This window comes from Dichomitus squalens (assembly GCF_000275845.1).
Source record: "Dichomitus squalens LYAD-421 SS1 unplaced genomic scaffold DICSQscaffold_21, whole genome shotgun sequence".
In the NCBI taxonomy this organism is placed as follows: Eukaryota; Fungi; Basidiomycota; class Agaricomycetes; order Polyporales; family Polyporaceae; genus Dichomitus; species Dichomitus squalens.
The window spans coordinates 169,261-195,451 of record NW_006766903.1 but is presented as its reverse complement, the minus strand read 5'-3'; the positions used below and the strand labels follow the sequence as shown (position 1 = coordinate 195,451).

Sequence of the window (26,191 nt, the reverse complement as noted above, 5' to 3'; positions counted from 1 at the left end):
TCCTCGCCGTAGTCCGACGGGGGACCAGACAGGGGGCAAACAGGATTTGACGCGCTTCGCACTGCAATCTTTTTTGTCAAAGCACTGGACGACTTTCCATAAGGATCTACGGCTCTACGGACGTCCGTAGATTTCTAGGCGGGGTTTGAAACAGTCTGTGGATCTTGGGCGCTAAACAAGCGGCATGTTCTGCTCATCATCAGCACGTGACTGGAGTGGCTTATGTCATGTCTGTATTTGGCATGCAGTTCGCTTTGTCATGATGGCTCCTTCCTTTCTCGTGGTCACGGCACCGTATGCCGAGGTCTACGGGCTGTCTACGGCCTGTTAGAGATTTAGAAAGGGGGGTCGGACCCCCCTCCTAGATTTTGACGTCCGTATCCTAAATTTCATCAGCGGAGTTCAGATCTGGTGTCGGCAACACTGCCCCTTGCCCAAATCGGTCTGTTTAGAGATTTACGGACGTCCGTAGAGCCGTAGATAGCTTATGGAAAGTCATCCACTGTAAGGCAATGACAAGTCGGACGCGCCGCGCGGCCCTCGGCTCAACCGGCCCGGGCCAGTGCCTGGTACGAGGCGCTTCGTTCTTCGTGCAACTTGTCCAGAGCCACGATACAGGGTTCGATTCCGTCGCATCCTTCCCTGAGGCCCGAGTATAGAGAACTTGGTCCCTGAAGATGCCCTTTGGAATGCCTATCTAATATACAAATGCCTTGCATCTCATACTGACAGCTTCCGAACTATATGCACGACGGGCGAACGTCTAACAGCCTCTTGTTGAGAAGTGTTGTACCTGCTGCGACTGCCCTCAATCTGCATCTGTTGAACCGCCAAGGTGAGTATCACGTTTCCTTCTTCTTTGCCTTCTTTGCTTACATATTTGGGCTCATCTTTACTCTAGCGAAGAGGGATCATGCGAATTTTCACTCCGAAACGGCCGCTCTGAGATGCTCATCGATGATTCCCTGGACAGGCCATCGCTGTTGTAGCGTTCAGTCTGTCCATCGTACTTCTGACATGTAAGTATCTCTTCTGCTCGCATGCGCTGGTATTCGCTGTAAGCCGCCAGTGCTAGGCTAATTTTTCCTTTAAAAGGACAGAGTCTATGCACTCCATCTGCGAGCCCTTCGTATGCGATCCCCCTGATCTAGTCATGGCACCTACTGGATCCTTAGATGCGTTCGGAGTGAGTCTCACAGTAAACCGTGTGTGAAAAACTGACTTCACCCTGATAATGCCACCGCGGTGTCAAGGGTTTCGCTGGTCCCGCATCCAAACAGTTCTATGTGGCGACATTTTCTGTGGAAGTTTGCGTGTTCGCGGCGTTTCTCATCTCGTATGTGATCGGAACGTGGTGCCTCTTCTTCTGCGCACAGTCGAAGCATCCGCTGCGCCCTTTGACAGTGGTCCTATTCGTCGCCAACACGGTTATGCTTTGGCTCGCAGTCGCGGTGAGTTTTGTATGAGGCAACCGAACTGTGCGTCGAGTAGCACTGATTGAGGGGATATGCTCAGCATATGGCCCTCGATGCTTGTGGCGCTGTTCGCGGATTCACTGAGGGCCCGCCGCTCTTCGACGCGATCAAGTTCGTGATATACGTCTTGGAGACCCTGATAGGAAGCAGCTTTATGGTACACAATCAGCAGCACGATTTCCCAATATCACTTCAAGCTGATGTCGCCCTCAGATTTACCGGCTATACCGCGTGTATAGTCGGCGCTGGCGGGTGATCATCATCCCATCTGTCTTGCTTGTGGCTGCCGGAAGTACGTCTATGTTCTGTCCGAGCTGATTCCAATGCGACAAGCGCGCTGAAGCCCCACTCAGTCATCGGCATCTCCTCCACGTTCCTTGGGGTACCCGGGTTCTACATGTCCGCCGGGTTTTACTCGCTCGAGCTCATGGTTGACGTTATCTCCTCGAGTGAGTTCATCTCTGGGTTTTGAGAACTGTCTGTCTCGCAGAAGCCTTCATCTACCTTTTCAGTTATGATCTTGGCCCGAGTCAAGGAAATCGGGTGTGACTCCCAGCCGACTCACGCCAGAAACATCCAGATGTGGAGAGTGATTGAGGCGCTTGTCCAGTCTACAGCGATCACCTCGGCCGCGTCAATGTCGCTCGTCATCACCTTCGTCAACAGTACATATATCGGATACCCTACTTGTCTCAACGTTCTCCCGCCGCTCATTGTAGGTACCTTCTCATCTGCCTCCCCAATGATTCGGTCTGTCATGGCATGGCTCACCTTACTTATTTTTTGTCCTCGGGGCACAGGCACTCGTGTTCTCGCTCACCGTTCTGCGTATTGCGCTCAACAGTGGCAGGAAGGCTACGCGGTCTGAATCAGGTCATTCCTGGGGCATATCTGATCATGGGTCGACGATGGCAACAGCTGAAATGTCTTCCAGTACGTTGGAAGATGCCGAGGAGAAGGAATTCACTCTACCGATATACGTATCCACAACGACTATCGTGCAGCACGACCTCCCGAAACACCCCGGTTTCTCCAGTAACACCATACATATTTATTGACTTGTGAATGCTAGTCTTCTCGAATATCACGTCCTCTTTTCTCCTCGTCGTAAGTTCGCAAGGAACGACGACCCAAGCCCTCAGGCAGACGCCAGCTCGGTCTGCGGGCGCTCTCTACGCACTGCGCATAGGCACTAGTGACACACACTAGTCTGACATGTATTTGGAGGACGCCGTGCGCCTCGGTTTTATACAGCCGAGTTACCCCGATAGTCAGGCGCCTAGGATCCAGATGTATATCCTCTGGGCTTAGTTCAGTTCAGGTGGCATGTGCGCTCGTGCCCTGAGTCCCGGACTGTCCCGGGATGAGATCCCGTCGAAAGCCAACGACATATACATATGTCGGCTCTGCCGCGATCATTGCCATCCTAGCCTTACCTCCCATCCCCGGAACCTTGTATCTCTCAGTGCTCGACATACTCCCTCATGTCCCAGCATGGCTGATATGATAACGAAGGACAGCGATCCCGGAGTGCGTCGTCTAGTAATTCTTGAAGTCTTGAGCTTACATCCTCCTTATCCCAGACATTGGTGGAGCACGACCTGATTTTGTTGCGTATACTGTCCCTGTTTTTCCAATCAGTGCTATTCGGAGCCTTTGCGATGGCATATGTTACGACGTGGTTGTCGCTGAAGAGCACGAAACAATCTCAGTTACTGGAGAAGCGGAAGACTGTGCTGCGGCAGGCGATCACCGTGATGTTGTTGACCGCATTCTTCGTGAGACGTTTTTTTTCCTTTGACAGGACTATAGGTCACGCGGTTCATAGCATCTGTGTCTGACGTTCAACGTGGCCTTGTCACCAACGACTGGCTATGAAGGACGAGTAGACACTCAATATCTTTCCTTCGAAGACGAACACTCGCTATTCTTCTCGGCAAACGGGTTCCAGTATTACCTTTACGTGACACAGACCACGATCGCCAACTGCTTATTGGTAACGGGAGCGGTTTCAACAATTGTGAGCGTGATGGAACTGATGAGTCCTACTTATTATAGACATATATCTTGTACCTGAAGTCTAATGGTAACCCCAAAGCATTTGCACCTGCCCTATCCGCATCGGTCTTGGCAACTGGTAAGCATATACGTGTCTCTGAGTATGCCATTTGATGAACTTCTCGATTAGCATTTGGATATTCCGCCTCTGCTGGAGGACTATGATTTTTCCAGTTCCTTTTGTTCACTTCAATAGCTGCGACCGGCGTGCTCTCATCAGGTGAGTGTTTCCAAATTTCATATGAGGGGCCTGGGTGAGCTGATCGTTGTGTGGCCTATGTAGGTCCTATGATGGAGGCGCGCCTTCGCTCCAGTGACGCTATCCGCGAATTGCTTGCGGGCGGTATCTCCGCGTTAGGGGCATTTGGCCTATCACAGGACTTCCTCAATGCTGTCCTTCATTCCGCCGCTGTCTACCGCCTCGGATCACTCGCGCTCCCTGTTACATTTCTCTGGAGCCTGAATATCAAGTTCTATGTTTCCATGTGCCTACTTTCTCCGCTCATGGTATGTGACTGCCGCCAGCTACGTGTGATCACGCTCTGATGCGCTCTCAGGGCCAGTACGCCATCATAGAGCTAGCTCATACATTACGCATTGAAGATCAGCAGTACTGCATAATCCAGGCAGAAGTGTAGGTGAGACGTAGGGCATTGCGGCAACTTGAAGGCGTAGCGAAACATAGCAGCTCACTTATACGACCGTATCGCTCCGTCGCGTTGTGATACTGGCTCCACTCCTCCATTGTCGTTCTATCACCTACCAAGACAATCAGTGTCAAGTCGAAAGCAAGGTCCGTGGTCGAGGTCGACAGATTGGTAGCTCTTGTTTCAGTCACTTCGGTAAGCGCGAGCGTGAAAGCACCGCCCTGAATTTGAACAGGAGTCGGGCGAGGGGATCACTACTGCGGCCGTTGGAATGTCGTGGGCTGCGTAACACTGGGTTTGCATCATTGCGTTCACAGAGTATACACTGCCAGTGGCAACGATCTGCCTAGCTCCACCACAGTTGCGAACGTTCCGTTTACCCTAGTCTCTGTAGGTCCGTGCAGTTTCTATGAAGAATTTGGGATGATAAGGGCCGTGGGTGGCTCGGGCATTGTCGTCTGCGTGGGAGGTCGGTTCGGAAATCACCGGTGGCTTAGAAATGATGGCGAGGTATGTTTGCACCGCCTACACGTCTTACACCCTGTCCACGTTTATTGCCGCGACATAAACGAGAAACGGACTTGTAGAATGAGGGCATACTACCACGATGAGTCCAACGAGCATCCCACAGCGCGTCACGATTCCACCGGCGAATACCTCGATCTCAATGCGTTGAAGGAAGTCGGCGTCCTCGCGTTTGTCAATCAAAGCCTCGAAAACGTCGATGCAATCGCCCTCGAACGCGGTTATGTGGCCCGGGACGAGGTATATCATGAAGTGTGAGTCGCTATTGGCATGTCTGACGATATTCCCAACAGATCAGGGTCTCTAAGGAAAGCCTCGGAGACGGCTATGAAGCCAAGATCAAGGCTTTTTATGAGGAGCATCTCCATGAGGACGAAGAAATCAGGTACATTCGTGAGGGATCCGGCTACTTCGACGTCCGGAGCAAGGATGATAGCCGGTGGATTCGTATTCATGTGGGTACTTGGAGCGTGCTATCGACACGACTAGGTTGAGGTTGATGTTCCCCGCACTCACAGGTCGAGAAGGACGACCTCATCATTGTCCCGGCTGGCATCTACCATCGCTTCACGCTTGACAGCAAGAATGCTGTACGCGCTGTGCGGCTATTCAAAGTACGGATTCGGATCTTGCATGATTGATGCGAAGCAATACTGATTATCCTGCAATGGCTGCTCCGCCCAGGAAGCGCCCAAGTGGATCGCTCTGCCCCGCGAACCTGGCCTCGAGACGAACCCATACAGGCAGCAATACGTTTCTTCGATTTCTGCTTGATCATGCACTTATGACGTCACAAGTTCCAATTGTCTTCGTAGTAGGTGTCACCCTTGGACGTCAGTCGACAGCTTGACGTACGCGTTCAGCACCAAGATCTGAATCAAGCCAGCTCACCGGCATGAATACGAGACGGAAACGGCGTTCCGCAGCGCTCCATTGACCACAAAAATAACCATAGCGTGGGTGCCCTTCTGAAGAGCAGATGTCGCACATCTCGTGAGCTAGCACCATCGTGCGCATCACGTCCGCAACAAAGGCTGCATCCTCAAACACATCCGTCAACTCCCAATGTGGGATCGGCCAGACGCATCGCCTATGACCTCGATCTGGTGGATGTATAAACTACGTTCAGACTGTCATACCGGCACTGATTTGGGATCATAGACGCTTTGTGTCTGCGCGTGGACATCGTTCACAGGCATTTCAAGACAGTGTCTGTCTTGGTGTCCTCGAACGCAACCTAGGCTTTCAATAAGCGTTATAAAGCCTTGAGCGCAGGCGGAATACGTATTGACTTGAGAGTGTGAGCGAACAATAAGTGCATGTAGCCACGCCATCGGACAGTGGACGCGTAGCTCTCATCAGCAGTGTCAATATCCTGATTCTCTCATCATGTTAGTGCTTGTAGACCCCAGATCACACATCTGCCAAAAATTCCCTTCTGAGACTGCGGTGTTGAAGCGCGAGGTCGAGGGCGTCATGTTGTGGGCCCGTGATCCGACTCAAGCCAGGACCCTTATTTGGAAGTCCTCCCCACACCGACCAGAAGGACGTGCTATTGTGAGCTGCTGAACTGCTTCATATCCGAACACCCACCCAGTACACAGCTTTCGCCGCCTGAGACCTTGAGTGCGTTCATTGGACCCAGTCGGAATGCGGTCGCCTTATTGCCTGGCTCGGTCTCCCCTCTGTCGTCCACTGAGGCACGCCAAACGCAAGCACAGCATGTATAGATAGTCAAGCCTACCACACCTTCGTAGCCGGACTTGTCCTGGCGTTCCTACGCCGGAGTAAGATGAAGACCACACTTTGTCCTACCTCTCCCTCAATCAAGACTCAAGTATCGGCTTCAACTCCACGGATGTCGGACCATTGACTTGTTATTTCTTCCTACCTGTGATCGAACCTACTGCCAAGAAGTTCAACTAGGACACGAGAGTATCAGCATCGGAGAAAATCGTCGCCTTGTTCATAAGGTACTTACTTCCACATATAGAAGCACAATATAACCCGACCCCCCGACTCGGAGCAGCCCACGCTCGATGACCTGGTAAAGCAAGACGTCTCGATGGTCAGCGATTTGTATGTGGAGTCAGATGCTAGCGTGCATCACCCTTATGCTCTATACATGCGGAAATGCATTGATTACTCACCTCCGGGTCGCCTTCAATACTCTCCTGCGTCAGTCCAACAGCCACCTGTTCGACGAGATAAGAGGCCATTTCTGATAGGTACGCTCGACTCAAGTATCTCATCGTTTGCTGATAGGTTCAAGAGAAACACCCTTCGATGCCCTGAGCGAGTTCTATCATGCCGCATCCTGGTCCCTAGTTTAGCTCCCCATAACAGGACAGCTCTCCCGGACGCCGGAAGATCTTCCCCTTTACGTTCTCAAGGTAAAATGCCAGTGGGGCTCTCAGGACAAGATGTGTTTAGATTTCCCTCACTCCAATCTCGCCGCCTAGTGCCATAGTAGGCATTAGGCCGCCCACGGCCACCTTCTTTGGTACGATGGCTTCCCAGTGACGAAGTTTCCCGGTCTGATATCCATTGCGTTTTCCCCTTGCCAAGAGCACTGCTGTGCTACCCCATATACAGATATTGATGCATGGGCTCGTCATCGATCATAGCACTGGTTTCCGACACTTATTAACCAGCACTTGTGCGTGTCGACTTCAGCTCAATCTCGCTCCAAGGTGTAGTGAGATAGAGCCTTTCCGGTTCTCCCCCAACCCTTGTGTGAGACTCGTTTCCGGCATGTCTATCTCTGAGGTGCGTACTATGTAGGATGATGCGTCACGATACTGATACGGATGGCATCGACCTTCAGATTGCAAGTGAAATGTCGTCTGTTCGTCTTGCCTTGGGATGCCTGCTTGTAGAGACACTACTTTGCGGTGGCTTCATTGCACTCTATGCTGTGATTGTGTGGCAATTTCTTTCTAGATCATCACCACATGCTCGGTCAAAGCGGGACATTCTCCTGATTGGTGCCAGTGCTGTCATGTTTGTTCTGGCGATATTAGTACGTGATATATCATATCCTCGAGTCCTTCTTCCATACCTTACTTCTATGCTTTAGCATCTGGTGATCGATCTTGACATCTTAGTGCAAAGTGGGCTCTTGAGAGGAGTCGATGTTGCAACCTTGGCCAAAGGGATCACTACTTGGAACGGGCAAACGAAACTGGGCTTCGCCAAACTCACCATTTATATTCTACAGACCTTTATTGGCGACTCTTTCATGGTACGTAACCGAAGAGCTTTATCTAGAAATTACCATCAACTCAATTTTCCAAAGATCTATCGCGCGTTCATTATTTGGAATAATTCATGCTATATAATTGCGTGGCCAGTGATCCTTCTCACTGGAGAAGTTGGTAGGCGCCACAGATATTCCTGAAGACTAGGATCATATTCTAAGTCGACATATACTACCCAGCATTGGGATTCTCTTCCCTCGCGATTGGCCAACTATCTCCTCCCGCCAGATTCCACGCCTTTCTGCAGGCATACCTTGTCATCGCTGTTGTGACAAACGCATTGGCAACTGGTACGCTATCTTGAAAGGACAAGTTCGTTTCCATTCAAGGGACCGTTAAATGATGCTTTTGCAGTGTTGGTCATGAGGCCCCTGTGGAGCTCACGTGGGGAAGTCTCGGAGTACCGACCTGATGGATTCCGGCTTCGTACGGTCCGATGGCGCGTTGCCAAATCTATCGTGCAGTCCGCCGCCGTGTTCACCATATCAGCGATATGCTTTACCGTCAACTCCTTTGTAAGCCCTTTGGGACTGAGCGCCAGTCACTACATTTTCCCACCGACGGTGGTGTGTTCTCTCTCCGCTGCTATTTCTACAATGTATCTAATCATTGGCCTAGGCGATCGTGTTCACTATTGCAGTAGCAAGGATCTGCCTCAGCACAGTCCAGGAAAGCCCTCGACCCTCAGCGCTGGAGATGAACTACAATGGACCTCGCATTCAGTCATGCCCAAGTCTGCCTATCACGGTGGATGATATCGAGGACTACTCAGCGCTTCCCATTGCGATACATGTGTCGGTCTCACGCACGTCTGACCATGGGAGCATGTCGTCATGTGGTCCCCATTCTTCAGCTTCGTCTGCAAAAGGGAAAGACGAAAAATATGTCGTTGAAGAGAATCCAGGTGTCGTTTAATAGCAGAGTAGGTGACATCTTACGTCGCTGGCAGAAATACTCACGATATTCTCATACAGGGTGTGCATCGTTGAAGTGAAGACTAAATTGTGTTGGAATGACGTCTATGAGCCTGGGTCTTTGGATAAAACTATACGCTCCTTTTTGTTCTTCGAAAACCCCTCGCTGTATCTATCGGTTTCATGTCGATGCGACCATCACCTTCCCGAACACTCCGGACTAAGTTGCTAAGTACATGGCGCGACCTACGAGGACGAAGCCGCGTACAAGTGGATTCTCCCAGCCCTTTCCATTTCCACCCGGACATCAGTCGGGAGACTTGTAATTCCCCATTGTGCGCAGCGGGTAGTGCATAGCCCAGAGTCGGTGAGCCCGGTGATCCCTCCCAGGTATCAGCGCCTGATAAACCCTGTGCGTTCCCACGCTCTTAGCAGACAGCGATCACGGCTCCTACCAATAGTAACCGCCACGTTCATCCATGCTACCTGCGGTCTTTCCAACATTGGTCGGTGGCACATCCATTGTAGGCAACCCTGTCAGTATGCTCTGCTCGCATAGCTCAGTAACTGAATGTCCTCGACAGATCGCACTGGATCAGAGATGCGGTCAGTACGGAATGTGGCGCTGCCCTACACCCGCTTGGAACCAGATAGTAATGTCTTCGCGTGCTTGGGCGTTTCTGCTATGCCTCTGACTTCATGTCACTTAGGAGGAATTCTTGCATGTAGCAGTTACTCCGGTATACAGGATGTCTTGTAGGCTCGATCACTTCTTGAGTCTTCTCGATGAGGACCCTCGCCGAGGAGGTCCCAGTGACGGCATGACCCAAGTCGCGCTCTGAGACCGTGACCGTAGCTGAAGGGAACTAGACAAGGCTGTGGAAAATGACCACACCCCTATAGCTTCCCTTCGCGTTGCTCACGAATAGCTGTCACAACCTTGTAGTGGTGATAGGCGACTTGTCGCTCGAGATATAACCCACGACGCAGGGTTCTAGTCCTCTGGAGCTCGTCTTCGTCCACGTTGGCCCGCCGTCAATTGCACCCTCTGTTGTTATGGATAGCCGCAGCGCTTCGAGCGATCCTATGGTATGTAATCTACTCTACACTTTGTAAACCGTCCGCTACTGACTTCCCGTCCAGGCCGCTATAGCTCAGTCGACACTGACCTCGGGCTTAGTGGCTTTCTTCATCGAGTCACTCCTCTTCGGGGTATTCGGTGTCACATACGGAATTTGCGTGTGGATCCTGTTACTCCGGGACAAGGTACTCGGCGGATCAGCCCGGAACATCGTCCTGTTCGTGGCGAGCACGCTTATGTTCATGCTCGCTCTTGTAGTGAGTGATTCTCTATATCTAACATCAGGCTCAGACCCAGCTCAAATTACGATTAAAAGCATGCAGCCCTAGATGTGCACGTTGTTCTTAACAGTTTCGTGACGAGAGGTGGTGACGTTGAGCGGATGTCTCTAGTCTTCGATGGTTGGAATGCCTTGAGCAGCACCCTCGGTGCAGCGAAATTTGGGATCTATGTGACTCAGGTACTCGTCGGAGATGGTTTTATGGTCGGTCGACCCCTTATAGAGTATCCGTCCCCTCGTACTCTCCACTTCTGACACTCTCAAACAGGCGTATAGAGCATACATGGTTTGGGATCGCTCTACACGTGTCATTGTGCTCCCTGTCATTTTGCTAGTCGGGGAGATCTGTACGTCCTAACTGCTCCTCAAATGGTCGGTTGTGAGGTTGATAGGCTGCTAGTCATAGGATACTACATCTCTCTCTCTGGTCCGGTCATGATGAGTAGCCTGCAAGCGGACACTGTGTCATGCGTGGATGCTCTTGTGCAGGCTTTTTTCATCATCTCCGCAGTCACCAATCTCCTGTCCACAGGTGGGCTGCATCGCTCACCAGCGTCGTCCATTTTCTATTAACATCGCTCTCATAGCACTCATTATGGGACGCATTCTCTCGTCGTCTGTCGGAACGCGGGATGCCAACACTCGAGACTCATCTCGCGGCGTCAAGTGGAGAGTCTTTGAATCCATCCTCCAATCTGCTGCCATCTACTCCGTCGCATCCATCTCACTGGCGGCCACCTCGTTCACGAGCCCGGCCATTGCATTCCCAGCGCTGCACAGCGTTTTTCCATCCGTGATTGTGCGTACCTTCCATCTTGATTCCCAGATGTCTTTTGGGCTTCCAAGATGATACGAGCTGACACAAGACGCATTGCTCCCGCTGCTGCGGATGACAGGGCATCGTGTTCTTGCTGATTGTCATGCGGATATCCATCAATGCGGCATCGTCGAACGCGCCCTCGGACCAACCTCGGCGCTCCATGTACCAACTGAACGGAAGCTCCTGTCAGATCCCAGGGTTCTCGACGCCGGCAGTTCCCACCCTCGACGTCGAGCGGCGGAACCACCATAACTCCTCACCTCTGTCGAGTCCCATCGCCATACATGTGTCCGTGTCGACGATGTCAGACAGTGAGAGTATCGCGTTATCCGCAGATGATATGTTGCATGCCACCGAGAAGATGGTGGACGAAGAGACCTTGCGAGCTGATGATGCGCAGCAGTCGCCGAGGTCGCCGCAGGTGCGTTTTCTGGCAGCAGTAGGCACAAATCTTACTCAAGTTCTTCACGATCGACTAGCTTTCCCTATCGTCGTACCATCTAAACGAGGTACGATGGTTATCGTACGCATGAGTTGCCGCGCCTGGCTGTAATCGAGGTCGACCATATCTTGGACGCTGGTGCAGCGAGTGGGACGCAGCGAGGCTTATTGTGCACCTTATTTATGCAACTATCTTATGAGGAGAGGAGTGCGTCACGCCAAATTCCACGCGCCGTGGTGACATAGCTCTGGAACGACCCTGAAGCGTAAGTCCAACCTCGCGTTCAAGTTGCCCGGAACGACTAGCATGATTTGTGTAGATGTTGGATTGCCAATCTGTCTGAAACAGTAGTTCTCTTAGGAAATGCCCAACAATAAGGACCCTGAGTTTGGGCTGCCGCTAGGGCTTTCGAAGCTCGCAAGCCAGCTGTTCATGCCACCTCTCCCTCGCGTCCCCCGTCAAACTCTGCGCACGCCCGCTCTAGTCTCTTAACCTGTTCTCAAACGCAACATTACATTTCTCATGGTTCTGACGGAACACCTTTGCGGCGTTCAGTCGCTCCTCCTCCGCCGAAGCTGCAATCCCACCTGACCTATCTCTGCCCTATCGTCTTCCTCGCTCCAGACGCGTCCGAGCAACGACTGTGCTAGTGCACTGCTCCGGAACGGCTGCTCGATATCCAAGCCGAGGGATGTACGTGAATGGAGTTGCAGACGGACAGGATGAAGACGAGGCCTCATGTAGATGAGAGAGACCAAAGTGTAGATAGCGGTTGATTTCAAGACCTGTCCTGGGAGGACGGAAGACTGCTGCTGCCCGCCGGCCAAGGCCGAGGAGGATGACGTCATGCCACGTGGGCCCTGGTCCATTCGCCGAACGTCCTCGCAGGCAGCTTCGCGTCGACTCGCTCGCTTCATTCTACTAGTGTCTGGACATATCCTCTCATCTTGCTTGTTATGTCAACGGAAAGCGTTCCCAGCAAAAGGGCAAGACTCGAAGATGCCGGAGAGGAAGTTGAAGGCCGCTCGAGCGCGGAGGCTTCAGACAAAATGGTGTCAGCACCTGAAGAACGGAGCAGAGACGAGGAGTTCTGGTTCGAAGACGGTAACATCGTCCTTGTTGCTGGCGCAGTAGAGTTCCGGATTTTAAAGGGCATCCTCGCCGAACACTCGCCTGTGTTCAAGGATATGTTCTCTCTCCCGCAACCCCCGGAAACGACTACACAAGGCACCCAATGTCCCGTAGTCCATCTCACCGATTCGTCCTACGACCTTCGTCACGTCTTCCGCATATACATCCTTAAAGCTAACTTGGAGTGGGTGATACTATTTTTCCGCTCAGATATTCCATGACAATTGATCCCCGGCGCGGGCGATAGCCCGTTCGCTCCCATGGTCCTTAGTTTTGACGAGCTTTCCGCTTCAATCCGTCTAGGCCATAAATACCAAACCACGAAGCTTGTCGAGTACTTCATCGCGTATCTGGGAGAGTGCCCCTAAGCAGATTTGAGGAGGGCCGGTCCCCCTTGGATTGCTACGGTCCTCACACCTTCTCTATGGAGCATGCTGTAGGTGTGGTAAACCTCTCACGTTTCATTGGCGAAGCGAAGCTTCTCCCCACTGCGTACGTTGTCTGCTGCACACTAGGCGCGTCAATCACCAAGGGCTTTGAGCGAGAGGACGGCTCGCGCGAAGTGCTTTCGCCAGAAGACCTCAGCCGCTGCTTCGGGATCACAAACGCACTCATCGCCGCCTCCATCGCCGCAGCTTCGCGCGTCTACACCTCGCGTGTGTCTTCGACATGTCAGAACCGGGGTACGAATCCGTGAAGGAAGTGCTACAAGATGGTGCAGGAGCAAGAAGGGCAGGTGAGGCGTGAAATCTGGGAGCGACACCCCGAGATTTTCGATATCGAGGTGCCGGGCTGGTGAGTGGATGCGGACGCTGGTTAGGGACCTTCGTAAAGTTACTTTGCAGACTTTCCGCTAGTCATGATGTGTACTTGTGCGGCTCGGGCTGATCGCTTTGTGAGAATGTTCTGATCTGCGCTTTGTTGTTATGGAGGACTTTCAACTGAAAGCGACGGCGAGCATGCCCTCTTTGGGATGAATGCATGGCTGATTCGATGGCACGCTAGACATCTCTGTTTGGGACTCTGTAGGACTAGGCGAACGAAGCGAATTATGATATGAACGCCCATGTTGTCGCCCAGTGTCCTTTGGCAAGCAGCGTGAGTCGGTTATGGCGTCTCACGCGGGTTTGCATTCTCCACTTAAGGGTTTCGTATATTGGGAGAGGTGACGAGAGACTTCTGAGAGATACAAGGTTCTCACGCATAGCGGCTGGGAAGACGGAGGTAGCGCGAACGCTATTCCACTGGAAATTGGGAACTGCCCTTTTGACGAAGCAGGCTTTCAAGCTCTTGTACAGACCAAAGCATTGAGGTTTTTCGTATCTCTACAGCTAAATATACCAAGACGTGGTCGTCTAGTTTCTTGCCCGCACCGGACCACGCTGCAGATGAGAACAGTCTGCCGGATATGATGCGGGATGTGTGGAAGATGCACGACTCCGGTCTTCATACTTCATGCACGGAAGGAATCTCAGCTTCAGGCCTCTGAGAGGTGTCCAAGTGCACTTTCGAGATAGTATGCCGAGTGATCTTCATTTCCACAGGCGGTGGCGGGGCGGCACAGGGCTTGTTTCGGCCCAGCTTTCATTGACCGTCGCTTCTCAGACTTGATCCGGACGAGGAAACATGGCAAGGATAACGGACTTACCGTTGACATGGTGAGCCCACGAATGAATCTCCGACTAGACCAGGAGTATGCTGTAACTCTGTCGTCGCTATCCATAATCCCTAGAGCTTTACGTGAGTTGAGACTGCAGGTTTGTCAGTGCTTCTGGGCTAGTACAAGAAACCAACTATGCTCACGCTGTAAGGAGATTGTTTGCGTATACTGTATGCAATTGATAGGGAGTTAGCAGTTATGACCAAACAATATCATGGTTGATTGTGCTGAATGCGTACACTTGACCAAAGTACAGGCAGGCGTGACCCAGATGAGGTCATGTGGCCATACCGTCGCCTAGGAGCATCGGTGCGTTTTTCAGTGAGTGACACATTTGTTGAAGAGACATACATACGGCCACAACATTCAAGACATGGAACAAACTGCAAGTCTAGTGTTAGGGCCCTGAAGCTCTAGATATAACTTGTACAAGTACCAAGTAACTAAACCTGCACCAGGGTCAGTTCTACAGACATACCACGAGGCGGATTAAGCTTACCTGTGCTGAAAGCATATGCCGCGAGGAGATCAAGCTTCGAATCCGTTCTGAATAAGGCAATATGCTTAGTCATCGGGAGGAAAATGCTGCTTTCAATCTACCTAACCTTGTATTGAATCCCGTGCGGAGATGGTATAAAACGTAGATTAGGGAACTTGTGGTAGATACGTCCGCAATCATTTGTATGATGGAGCCCGCTGTAATCATCCACTGCAAGAAGAGTGAGGTCGTTCTATGCGGTCTGCGTCAATGTTATGAAAGGCGATAGATGTCTTACGGAAAGATCAAATAGCTCTAAAATATTCTGTGCTTGGAACCTGAGGGTACTCTGTCAGATGATTCAGCGCAACGTATTCTCGGTAAGGGCACTCACATTTTGATAGAGAGAACTACCAATTAATCTAGTATCAATGTGTATGTACGTAGTTCCGGAATGGTTTCAAATACCTGTATAGAGTCCTGCAAGATATAATGACTTCACCACAAATCTGACAATTATTGCACGAAATAGGCACCCACCCCCATATGCTGCGATCATGAGCACCTGATCGCCTCATAAGCAGCTTTACCTCTGTCACTCAAGGGAGATTCTGGACTCACCGCTGCAATCACCACCGGACGGAACGTTGGGGACACTGGAGGATATGAGCGTATTGTACTTGAGGTGAGTAAGGGGTAGACTCACTCATCCATAAACGTCGTACAAAGAAACTGGTTAAGGAGGATCCCGTAAGTCTACGTCATAGGAAATCCAGTTGACGGTTGCATAAAACATACCACTGGGTGGTGCATCCTGTGAGGAACTGACCATGACACTCTGAGCTACGATTTAAGAAGGTTTCGTCAAAGATGAGACTTACTCCACCGATCGGTAGAAGCTGTGAGTGTATTACACTTAGCCAACCGACACGACGGGAAAAAGAGTAGCTCCAAGCGCCTTACCCGTGCTGACCTAGGGGTGATTATCGACACATCATTGCTGTAATGAATGAATCCATAGGGTTGTAGTGCCACTTACCAGACTAGCGGAGAAGTGACAAAAAATGTGGGGGTCCCAAAATGCGAGACTACATAATAGTAACTGTAGAGTGAAACGGTCGTTCAGGGATATCAAGCAATTATCTGGTAGTACGGATACCTCGCATGCATCACAAGGATGACAGTGAACGTCTCTAGTATGCTTCAGTTTGAAAAGCATCAGAGTCGCAGCTGAGATGCTATATGGACTTCAGCTTACACAACCATACATACCTACCGGACTCCTGAAGTCAGCTCCGAAGATTTGCAGATAGCATAAGCCACATCGTCCTACCCATATCTTTAAGAGCATCGGGTCTTTGGTGAAAGAACGCCAATATTGACATGCCTGTAGGTACGTGATTCCAGTAAGGCTGCGCATGGATTAGACAGAGGGAACTTGAGCCCATAATCGCAAACACTCACAAGATACTAGAGAAGGTACCGACGAGCAAAGCCCCTATGGTACTGTCAATAGATATATGCTGGCTGAGGTCCGAAGTAGTCAAGAGTGAGGGAGACATGGTGTGTAGAAAAGGGATACTCGCCAAGTTCTGAAAGTCAGACGCTTCTTATGTATCGCAGTGCAGCATGCTTCGGGCTTCAGTGCTTGAACGCTCCAAATGCTCAAACCGGTAAGAACAAGAGCACATCGCAAATTGTGTACGGCCTCAGCTTCATCGTTGTGTGTTCATATAACCATATATTGCAGAAGGGACCCATGCCGGCACAGAACAGGAACCGATTATTCATCACCAAGCATTTACAACTCAAGCCGAGGGGCTGTGGTCGAGATTACATGCCTTGGTTACTATGCCCTTGTCTTCATGTCTACCTTCCATATTTCTCCTATGGGCAACATGTAGAAAAATTCATTGATGTGTCTAGGTAGCAACTGCTCTCTTGTGACGCTTCTGTCCGAGCCTTGTGCGACTCACCGGCAGTACAAACCTCGGCGGATTGAGGAGACGTAAGATGATACTGATGTCGAGGTGAGCGAATACACAGAAGCTTAGCCTGAGGGAACTCAGTGGGGGCATCGTACCTGACAGGGCAAACTCCGGTTCCAATCGGAGCTAAATGCAGGACTTCGGGAAGAGTCCTTGACTCCTATCAGGTTTCCAATGGCGTTCAACTCATTTTCAGTTGACCTTCCTCAAGGGCGCAGGAGGATCCAAGCTAAGTTCGAAGTATGCGACACATCCAAACGGGATGCTCTATTTTGCACTGCATGGTCACCGTTGGCCAAGACCCGAAGGCGATGCATAGCAAATTTACACGAGTTCACTTGCCGTGACGTCACCATACATCTGTTCATATAAATAGGTCGAAAGCCCTTTTTCCGACAGCGGAACGCGAACGGGCCCGATGTAGTGACTGCTCCGAGGATTTATCATGACCGGAGCATCCGCAGTGCGTTGTTCCACGAAACACCGTGGTCCACGGAGGGTGTATCGCCATCATCACAGATATTTCTCTCGCTACTTCCGATGACCCCAAGGTATGTATAAGAAGATTTTGCCGTCGTATCATGTCTCGCCCCGGTCTATAGACAGAATAAGCACGTGCCACGTGTCGAAGCGCCGTTCCTAAACGATACATATTCCGGCTCATGTCTTTAGGGGGTCCATTTCAGCCGCGCCCAAGTCAATGCTACGGTAGCACGCCACACAACAAATTCATCTTGAAGCACCCTTAACGTGACACATTGCTGAACATGGGCGAGAGGCTAGTCTGTCGTAGGCTACCCGCGCCGAGCGACCTCGCTACGTGGGCAAAAGAGGAACACTTGCTGGACACCATGTCAGCTATCTGCAAAAACGACGGATCAAACCTCCCAATGCTGCTCACCAAGCTGTTGACGAGGCACTTCCATCCGAAATCTGACCAAAGCCCTTGTTCTCGTGGTCAGCTTCAACCTTAAGGTTTCGCCCCGCTCAACCATAGCGTAGACTTCGTCGATAGAAGGAGAACATGCTGAAGGACATTGGGGAGATCATGAGATACATAGCTTCCGTGCCGACTACGAACATACAAACATATAGTAATGCGTATGATGAGTGACTTGAGCTGCGATAGCAGACATTGCGTATCCCTGTCGGGTAGGGTCCAGGGATCCTAGCGGCGGACTCTATGCGCATATACGCATCTCGATAATTCAAACGCATTGAAGCATAGCATGGCGTAGGATCAACTCACCTATAACGCATCAGCCACACCTCCTTCGCCAGGCTCTGCCCCAATTCTGCAACCCACACAGAGCCCGCCTCTACCTTTGTTCTTCCGCTTCCGAGGCAAGCTCGCAGCCGTCATCTTCCGAGCGCGCAAGATGCTCGTAGCAGCACCGCAAGCCGCCGGCTCAACTGCTGAAGGTGAGCTGCTAATCATGACCAAGACTAGCACAACTGCATGTGTGGAGAGCTCGGAGAGCGCGAGAGAGTTCGGAACGTGCTCCTGCATGAGCGGTGCCCTTCTGGTCCATACACGTACGGCGAGGTTTTGTGAGGATAGCGTATCTTGTGTCCTGTCTCTGCGCTTGAGGCTGATTACGGGCTGCGACTGCGCGCCTGACAGCGCGCCGCATTTAGTGATCGTCGTCGGGACTCGGGAGGATGTCCTACGAGGATGTAAGATGAGCGTGCCGTGAGGACGTTCGGATATACACAGGTTTATGAGGCATAAGGTAGAGGGGAATGTCGAGGTCGCATGGAGAGACGTCTTGGAGGTAGTCGACCCTTGTATCGACGACGTCGTTGATATGGAACTCGTGTGCTGCTCCTGTACAGGCAGAGACGGCGTGTACGCTTTGCAATACATGCGGATCATATTGTGTAAGATATGACGAGTGGAAAGGAGGTCTTGAAACATGCCGCTGTCAGAAGACGTACTTCGAGGCAGTTCCTGCTGGCACGCGCACCGGAAGTAGATCGCATACTACATAGCGCCTTCCGAGGAGGTCTAGAGACCGCCTACTTGCGTATGGAACAATATTCCCTGCTACTGTTGTTATCACCATTCTAAGCGTTTGAGGGGATGCTATCCCAGAAAATGGGCGCGCGACCTACTCGGAAGGTCGGGGGAGCCGGCGAAAGCTGGTTCATAGCCTGAGTTGCCGGTCCGCCGAGGTGTTGTGAGAAACGCTCGATGTACACAGATCCAGGGAAATATGGCCAGGCATCCACGTGTACAGTCACTATATCAGAGGAAAGACCTGCACATCGGCAGAGTAGAAGGAGAGAGAGGATAGCAGGGGACCTTGTCCGATACACATCGTCGACCGACACTGGCGGCACAAGGCTGGCAGAATTACGGGCGCTCCAGACAGCGTAACACATGCCACGTGGTCGTCACCGTCGAGGACGGGGCCGAAACTAGTGTTGCCGCCAATTCGAGTTGGGCTTGAGAGCTGGCTGGGCTTGGCTGGAAAATCACGCAGCTTGGCCCGGCTGGGTGGATCGAGCTGACGTGGCGATAGGTCCAGCTCGCAATCAGCTGCAGCCCAGGGGAATGGTCGGAGAGAGTCCAGCTGGCTGGTCGTGATGACCCCATTTCGTGATGGATTGCCGGTAATGGAAAGACCTACCCACGAAGCGCTCGACATCTGATACTGAACGCTCCATATCGCTTGCCATGTCACCCCATCCTCACATCGCGTTATCCCCTTCCTCGCCATAGCAAGAGCCAACCATATCTACTCATACTGTGTAATGTATTTATAGCTAGATTATGTGTTCTCATAGACAGATTCACGCGTTTTTGAGCCATCTGCCTCACAAACTCCCATCCACTTACCGGCTGTGATGGCGGCGGTTTCACCCTTATTTCGCGAGGAGATGGAGTCCGAGTACTCATGGAGGCCCTTCAAGTCTTGTAGTTCCGGTACAAACAGGAGTGACTGGACCTCATGGGGAACTTTGTTACCCGCATTGAGGAGCTCACCTTGAATGATCCTGACACAGAAGGCGAGATGTGACTCTTGTATCCCGTCAATTTTTTGCTTTGCCCGTCTTCTGCACAATTTCCTCACCATTAGCAGTCGTTCTGTACATAACTTATAATGTATATATGGCTTGTCTCTTTCCGTCCACTCACATTCGAAGCTGCGCGCATCTGAGTTCCATATAAGGCGCGTAGCTTGCCAGCCGGTCAGCCCATCAAGCTGGAGCTGGGCGCGAGCTGGGCAGCTGGCTACGAATCAGCTGGATGCCGGCTCGGCTGGATCCGGCTGGCTTGCCCCACTTGATCAAGCCCCACTGGCTTGGCTTGGCTGACTCGAATTGGCGGCAACACTAGCCGAAACCGCAGCCGGACATTTCTCGAGCTCCTCGACCGCCTCTGTCGCAGCCCCGTTTTCTGTTTTCTCAGCGGCCTTCGTAGATGTCGCTGAGCTCTTACCTGCGGTGCTCCCACATTCATGGCCTTTTTCAGGCGCTAGCATCTCTAGCAACATCTGCAGAAGTTGAGAACGCCACTCGAATGCTATGGGGTCGCACGCGCGTGTGCGCTCTTCACTGGGGCACTGTATGTAAATGGAGGATTGAAGTGTCTACTCTGGCTCGGGACTTCTGACCAGCGAAGTCTTCTCGCACACGCTGTGTATTGCTTCCGTTGGATGCTATCTCAACATCAACCTGGGAGTACTTGCAGTAACGTAGATTGGGGGACAGCTGTTGATAAGTTCCCACAGGATACAATACGCAGACACTGTAGACGCCGCTCGCTCGTCTATCTAATAGGAAGACAAGACCTGCTTCATAAAGAGGGACTCTCCCTCGCTCCAAGTTTCTCGTGCAGATCAATTACTGTAGACTTTTCTCATCCGCCGCATCGCAACAGCAAGGCGGGGTCGTCTGGGTTTCTCACCTGCTTCGGAATAAACAACGGATGAGAACGGTCTGCCGGACATTATCTTGTAGGCTGTGTGGACAATGCGACGCCGGCGCATCGGGGTACCAAAGAGACTGCCAGAACGTCAAATGCGCGCCACCAGCTCCCATTTACGCAAGCACGAGTACCCGTTGTAATCTGTCCAGAAGGGAACGTGCGTCAGCGAACGTGGAATTTTTCAGCAGCTGTCCCATACCGCGCTTCGAGAGCCCGGAACCACACTGGCATCGGACGTAGCGCCGACGGGGCGGACGACAACGATTTGAACTACTGACCGAAGCTGCCAAACGGCGAACACGAGCAGTTCCGTTCCTTACGTACGGTCTGGTGACGTGGACAGTGCATGAAGGGTGGATGCTGATACCCGATATCGTCGAAGAAGTGAATCTGATCTTTGCGGGCGAAGAGCGCAGCCCCGATGCTGTGGACAGGAGCGTCGCCCCAGCGCTATTTAGTGCATTTCATCGGTCGCGATGGAAGTGTTGATGTGCCACAAGGTGCGTGAGATGAACGTAGGGATCAACAAATCAGAGGAGAACAGATACCCACCTCGTAATAGAATCCGCCCTTGGACTCTAGGTGTTCGAAAAACTTGCTGTAAGCTTCGCCCCGCCAGAAGTCCATATTCGCGATCTCAAAGTTGCTCCAGACTGCGTCATCACTGTTTAGCTGGCAATAACTCGCACAGATTGTGAGAAAATACGTACAGTGACACATGTTATAAGTCTCACCGCCATCGTCGGTGAGGAAATCCATCGCGTTGTTGGGAGCGATATACTGCGGATACGTGGTGGTGAACTCTGTGACACGTCCTGCCGTTGAGCAACATTGAGCATCGACCAAGCAAGTGGTAGCCTCGCCTTTGACGGCGCCCCATAACGTTGGGACAGTCAGCGGCCACTCATATGGCGTAATGGTGAAACCTTTGATAATGAAGCATTCAGATCACCGGAATGCACGACACGCAAAGATGACTCACCGTAGACCTTTTCGTTTTCTTCCATGAAGAGAAACGGGTCGTGGTCCGTATCGCACAGGAAATTGACACTAGGCCTGTCAGGATTTAGGCTGTGCTCTTCACCAAGGGCTAGGAGGACGTACTCGACTCGCCAGTACCATTTGTAGTTTCGTACGAGGGGATGTCTGTAGAAGAACTGTCGCTAGTCAGAGAGCATAGACAAGACCGAGACGGACGGGGACTCTCACTCCGGAATTGAAGCGGCACATGTTACGATAGCTATTTTCAGAGTTAAGCACGGAGTACGGAGAATGCACATGGGGGAGACTCACGACACGCTTTCTGTAGTTGTCGCCGACAATGACTTCGGTTGAACATATGACATTTGAAAGCTAACTCACCTCCATATACGACATTGTCAGCTACCATCTGAGCTCTGTTCGCTGCAGCTCTCTCTTCGTCTATCCAGTCCGGCTGCAACCAATGCTCCCTCGGGATAAGTCCATAAGAGACGGGTCCAGCGATGGCACCGCTCATCTTCCTATTATGTCCGGTATAGCTCATCTGATGTCACCCACATATTCAACCAAGACTTACTGCATGAAATCGTCGGTGAACGGGACGTCGTTCAGGAATACCCAGGGGTAACCAAAGCGCCTGTTGAAACGTTCTTCCAGCTGCATTACGCTGGATAATGCGCCTTCTAGCTCCGAGTTGCGCACGAGCATAAGGAGAACAGCATTGGCTCTGTGTGTAGTGTTCGTTCCCATTTGATACTCGGCGAACGGTTCGCTGGATGCGGGCTGAGGAACGGAGTCCGACGAGGAGACAGTGGGATTGGGTAGCGGCGGCTGGACGTGCATACCGTAGTTAGACACTGAGGTCAAACGCGCATACTCCGGCTGCCAATGTCGGAGCAAGGTATGCAGGGAAAACTACGTCCGGAAATAGAGAGTGAATTGAATAAGCTGCAGAAGCTAGGTATAGATCTGGAGGAATGCTCACGACGAATGTGGCAGCTAGCATTAGCCATAGCATCGTTCGGCTGATCTTGGGCGGTCTGTGCCATAATATCCGTGGAGAGCCTTCTTTGCGGTGGATGGGAAGCCAGGAGGACATTTCTAAGACTCTTGGTTCGAGGAGGAGCGAAGTGTATTAGGAGAAATGCAAGCGCACCCGGACTATCAAGTGCGCAGTTGCCCACGCCACGGGCTTGACGGACCGCAGTCTGGTCGTCCGCACGATGCTCGGAGGTGAAATACTATAAAATCGCCACGGGAAGTCAAGAAGAATATGTGACTATAACTATATGGTGGACTTTCTCCGTACTATTAGAACAGAAATGTCGTGAGCATGGACGAGGCTGCTCTACCTGTAGGCGCACTGTTGTTGCATGACGAGCCCCCGCCATAGGAGACGTCGGATACAGCATTGTATTGATACCTGTGATGCTGACGTAGGTGGAACTCCTAGCAAAGTTCAGTTGATAAGCAACGGCCTGTAATTTCAACAGGAGTCTACGAACCGGTGACTTGATCCCACGCCTCGTGCGCAGCGGCGGATGCAGATGAACCGCTTGTAGCGCCGTGGATGGCTATTTATGAGCAAGGATCGATGCGAAGGTCGCAGTCTACACTAAGGCACGCCACTGGTGAGCTGAACCGATACTCAGCAGTGCGTGAAATGCTTATGTTTCAGTCATTTTGTTATACAAGTATAGAAACCAGAGCAGAATGAGCCCGAACGAGTCGCAAGAGTCTGCATGGCATAAGCGCCGAAACAGAGCTGAACCCGACATTCTCCGATGAAGTCGTAACGCTCCGATTCTTCCCCGACGATGCTCCCCACGGTAAGACACATCGAATTCTTGCGCCCGCCGGGCGACGCTCATACTGCGTTCTCCGACCTAACTCTTCCTCTCTCTATCTGATCCTTTCGCCTCTGGATCTCTATGCCCTGCCTTTTGACTATTACCCCGCCTTCTCTCGTGTGCATCGGAGTCGCTCAGAGTTCCTAGCGACGCAAGCCTGCTCAGGTCTTGTGAGCATTACTCATCCAACACGGGCTCTCGGGTGCCGCCCTCTCGCACATAGAGGTCTCATCGTGAAGAAATATCGAGTCTATCTGTGGCAGAGCATGCTGTCGTGCTAGCAACGTGAGCTGTAAGGGTTGGATGGCCGAACGACACTGCACTCAAATTCTCGAAATCAGGATGCAATCGGGTCTTCATGAGGCCGACCAAATACAGTGGACAGCTTCACGAACCTCCGCGTCAGCAGGCTAAGACGAACACGAGGACGTGCTATTGCAGCTGCGTAAGTGGACCGATGGATGGGTTGAGCACGGGACAGAAGGAAGGCTAGGGCAGCAAGTACTCGCAGCGGTGGTCCAAAAGCTCTAGAATCGAGCGGGGACAAGAATGGGCGAGGATGCGTGCCAGATGGGCGAGGCTCGCTTTCGGCAAGATGTGGCTTGGTGAGCTATTGTACCGTCCGACGTAGGATGTCGAAGGTGCGTGTTCTCAATCTTCAGCTTGATCTCTTGACGAGATCAATACCGTTGAGTATGCGGAGGGGCGCATCGCCGCTCCCGAAGAGCAGCGACTCGCGACGTTCACTGACGATCGTGTCACTATCGTGCTTGCACGCATGCGAATGCGACAGGAAAGAACGGTCGGCAGCTCAATCTATACTATATGTAGGGTGGTGCACAGGCAGCTCTAGACGTGCCCTAGGAAGGTTCAGTGGATTGAAGGTGATCGCTCCTCCTATCCATCTCATCCGGTACCAATCTCGACTTTAAATTTGGTTCTGCTTTATCCGGGTCGTTTGAGGTGTGTCTGAACTGTGGTGTGCGTAAGATCGCTGAGAGAGAATGGCTGTACTCGCTGTCGCGGTAGGCGAGTTTTTGCAGATATGGTGTGCCTAAGCACAGGAGAACATATCTTTCGAGATGTTGAGATGCAGTGTCGAACGGCCATCGGGCAGGCAGCTGTCACCTTCTGGTTTGTGTTATATCTCTAGCGCTCAGAATATATCTTCGTCAGACTTCCATAGCGTATTGCTTGTGGGCATGGAACTATCGAAGCTCATGTATGATCATACGCATACCTCAGACGAGTACTAGATGGGAAAGAAGGCCATCAACACGTAGGTATGGACAACAACGACGGCACGAAAGAGCACAACGCGATCAACGAAACGATATCCGTACGCACGCCAACCTCCCATATGTCTACGTTGCCGTCACACTTTCTCTACGAGAGAAGAGTGGATGACTGCGTCTCCAACACTTCCTCCGGTGGAAACTGGGAAAGACAGCAGGACTTTGGGCTTCAGATCCCCCAAACGAACAAGTTGATTGGAACTGAGGAGGTACTTTTAGCTTGAAGCAAGACATATGCAGACACCATCGCTCAGGCTCATCACCACACGGACGTAAGTCTTACATCAATGTAGCCTACATACAGGTCAATAACTGCAAGCACCTCTCACGAATGCACCTCCAAGAGATGGAGGTATGCGCGATCCACCGTTTCAATGTGCGTGCCCAATCTCTAACCCGGCATCAGCAAATGTGCTGAACCGTGGCAGTGGCAATGCAACGCGTGCCCGGAATGGTAACACCAAAATTGGCAAGCAGGGAATTGGAACGCATAAGCTCGCCATTGCAAACCTTGGCGGGGCGAGTCGATAATAAGGCCGTCGGGGATTTTGATGGCAATGACATTGCCTGCAAGAAACTCGCCATATATAACTTATAGATTGACCATTGCTTGACATACTTACAGAATGGGAATGACATGTGCACGGGTGAGACTGTATGCCTCTGTCGCTCAAATTGCCGCCCACCCACGGCGCTGATCGCTCCTTCGCCCGCAGCACACCTCACCCGTCACCGCTACAAAGTACTGTCTCTCGTCGTCGATCGCTCTCCCCGAGCGGGCTTCAACCGGTTTCAAAGCTCTATCCTGCCAGATCTATCCCTTGCTTCTCACACATCAGTTTTGCGTGCTCAGCATGAGCAAAGTCTCCTGCGGTCCCCCAAGTCCATGGCAACTTGTCCAGTGCATGGTGTCTGACGCTACTGCGTTGCCCTTCAAGTCATCGATTCTTGATGCCTCAATCGAAAGCGATTTTGAAGTCCCTTGCCTCCGAAGATGGGCTGGAGGGTGAGGAGAAGAGGGTTGGGTTAGGGTCAAGGCAGCGGATCGTGGCCAGCTTCAATACTCCGGCACATGTGAGGTCATCGTTCGCGACCTGTCGTGCTCGTCGGTTTTTCCTCATAAGCGCAAGCAAGCACGCAAATCACTCATTGCTCCTTTCCTTTCCTCTCCTACCATCAAGCTTATCGCCTACTCGAAGAAATCCCGCTATTGCGGACCTGACTGGTTCGCTTGCTATAGCGGTAAGTAGACTAACCCTCGCACTCCATTCGGTTGGTCTCATGTGCACGGCCAACTTCATACTTACGATGCTCGTGTATACCCTCACACTGACTGTACCATACTTGGCGGTGTCTGCCCTTGGACAGTCGG

General features: G+C 51.8%; 9 protein-coding genes across 9 annotated transcripts; 6 read left to right on the top strand and 3 right to left on the bottom strand.

The window, feature by feature from the left end:
* Positions 1 to 1,153: 1,153 nt before the first annotated feature.
* On the top strand, positions 1,154 to 2,509 carry DICSQDRAFT_181421 (uncharacterized protein; the record flags this gene model as incomplete). The annotated part of the gene is made up of 7 exons (XM_007366899.1): positions 1,154 to 1,186; positions 1,254 to 1,451; positions 1,516 to 1,632; positions 1,689 to 1,767; positions 1,829 to 1,924; positions 1,988 to 2,190; positions 2,276 to 2,509. Coding segments are annotated over 7 exons (960 nt in total), but the record flags the coding sequence as incomplete, so codon positions are not given.
* A 460-nt stretch (positions 2,510 to 2,969) lies between these two features.
* DICSQDRAFT_147957 (uncharacterized protein) lies at positions 2,970 to 3,698 on the top strand (the record flags this gene model as incomplete). The annotated part of the gene is made up of 5 exons (XM_007366898.1): positions 2,970 to 3,005; positions 3,059 to 3,253; positions 3,304 to 3,471; positions 3,534 to 3,612; positions 3,664 to 3,698. 5 exons carry the CDS (start codon positions 2,970 to 2,972, stop codon positions 3,696 to 3,698), a joined length of 513 nt encoding a protein of 170 aa, XP_007366960.1.
* A 126-nt stretch (positions 3,699 to 3,824) lies between these two features.
* On the top strand, positions 3,825 to 4,171 carry DICSQDRAFT_147956 (uncharacterized protein; the record flags this gene model as incomplete). The annotated part of the gene is made up of 2 exons (XM_007366897.1): positions 3,825 to 4,040; positions 4,091 to 4,171. 2 exons carry the CDS (start codon positions 3,825 to 3,827, stop codon positions 4,169 to 4,171), a joined length of 297 nt encoding a protein of 98 aa, XP_007366959.1.
* A 597-nt stretch (positions 4,172 to 4,768) lies between these two features.
* Positions 4,769 to 5,479, top strand: DICSQDRAFT_147955 (Acireductone dioxygenase; the record flags this gene model as incomplete). The annotated part of the gene is made up of 4 exons (XM_007366896.1): positions 4,769 to 4,945; positions 4,999 to 5,160; positions 5,224 to 5,319; positions 5,390 to 5,479. 4 exons carry the CDS (start codon positions 4,769 to 4,771, stop codon positions 5,477 to 5,479), a joined length of 525 nt encoding a protein of 174 aa, XP_007366958.1.
* Positions 5,480 to 9,935: 4,456 nt separating this feature from the next.
* DICSQDRAFT_181419 (uncharacterized protein) lies at positions 9,936 to 11,994 on the top strand (the record flags this gene model as incomplete). The annotated part of the gene is made up of 9 exons (XM_007366895.1): positions 9,936 to 9,968; positions 10,023 to 10,217; positions 10,277 to 10,444; positions 10,509 to 10,587; positions 10,641 to 10,772; positions 10,828 to 11,039; positions 11,137 to 11,481; positions 11,540 to 11,569; positions 11,863 to 11,994. 9 exons carry the CDS (start codon positions 9,936 to 9,938, stop codon positions 11,992 to 11,994), a joined length of 1,326 nt encoding a protein of 441 aa, XP_007366957.1.
* Positions 11,995 to 12,551: 557 nt separating this feature from the next.
* Positions 12,552 to 13,001, top strand: DICSQDRAFT_171241 (uncharacterized protein; the record flags this gene model as incomplete). The annotated part of the gene is made up of 2 exons (XM_007366894.1): positions 12,552 to 12,817; positions 12,881 to 13,001. The coding sequence occupies 2 exons, from the start codon at positions 12,552 to 12,554 to the stop codon at positions 12,999 to 13,001; spliced, it is 387 nt and encodes a 128-aa protein (XP_007366956.1).
* A 681-nt stretch (positions 13,002 to 13,682) lies between these two features.
* On the bottom strand, positions 13,683 to 16,333 carry DICSQDRAFT_127781 (uncharacterized protein; the record flags this gene model as incomplete). The annotated part of the gene is made up of 16 exons (XM_007366893.1): positions 13,683 to 13,958; positions 14,282 to 14,384; positions 14,437 to 14,461; positions 14,533 to 14,590; positions 14,678 to 14,742; positions 14,793 to 14,839; positions 14,894 to 15,024; positions 15,070 to 15,109; positions 15,166 to 15,181; positions 15,393 to 15,427; positions 15,478 to 15,527; positions 15,601 to 15,614; positions 15,653 to 15,744; positions 15,811 to 15,859; positions 16,044 to 16,183; positions 16,236 to 16,333. The coding sequence occupies 16 exons, from the start codon at positions 16,331 to 16,333 to the stop codon at positions 13,683 to 13,685; spliced, it is 1,239 nt and encodes a 412-aa protein (XP_007366955.1).
* Positions 16,334 to 17,707: 1,374 nt separating this feature from the next.
* Positions 17,708 to 19,085, bottom strand: DICSQDRAFT_137602 (uncharacterized protein). Its single transcript, XM_007366892.1, has 6 exons — positions 18,875 to 19,085; positions 18,844 to 18,848; positions 18,727 to 18,803; positions 18,009 to 18,667; positions 17,841 to 17,940; positions 17,708 to 17,783 (listed from the first exon to the last, which is right to left on the bottom strand). The coding sequence occupies exon 4, from the start codon at positions 18,633 to 18,635 to the stop codon at positions 18,009 to 18,011; it is 627 nt and encodes a 208-aa protein (XP_007366954.1). The 5' UTR covers positions 18,636 to 18,667; positions 18,727 to 18,803; positions 18,844 to 18,848; positions 18,875 to 19,085; the 3' UTR covers positions 17,708 to 17,783; positions 17,841 to 17,940.
* A 1,696-nt stretch (positions 19,086 to 20,781) lies between these two features.
* Positions 20,782 to 22,424, bottom strand: DICSQDRAFT_63365 (glycosyltransferase family 15 protein; the record flags this gene model as incomplete). The annotated part of the gene is made up of 9 exons (XM_007366891.1): positions 20,782 to 20,834; positions 20,972 to 21,143; positions 21,246 to 21,346; positions 21,404 to 21,619; positions 21,676 to 21,749; positions 21,798 to 21,850; positions 21,903 to 21,933; positions 22,052 to 22,195; positions 22,252 to 22,424. The coding sequence occupies 9 exons, from the start codon at positions 22,422 to 22,424 to the stop codon at positions 20,782 to 20,784; spliced, it is 1,017 nt and encodes a 338-aa protein (XP_007366953.1).
* Positions 22,425 to 26,191: the final 3,767 nt, after the last annotated feature.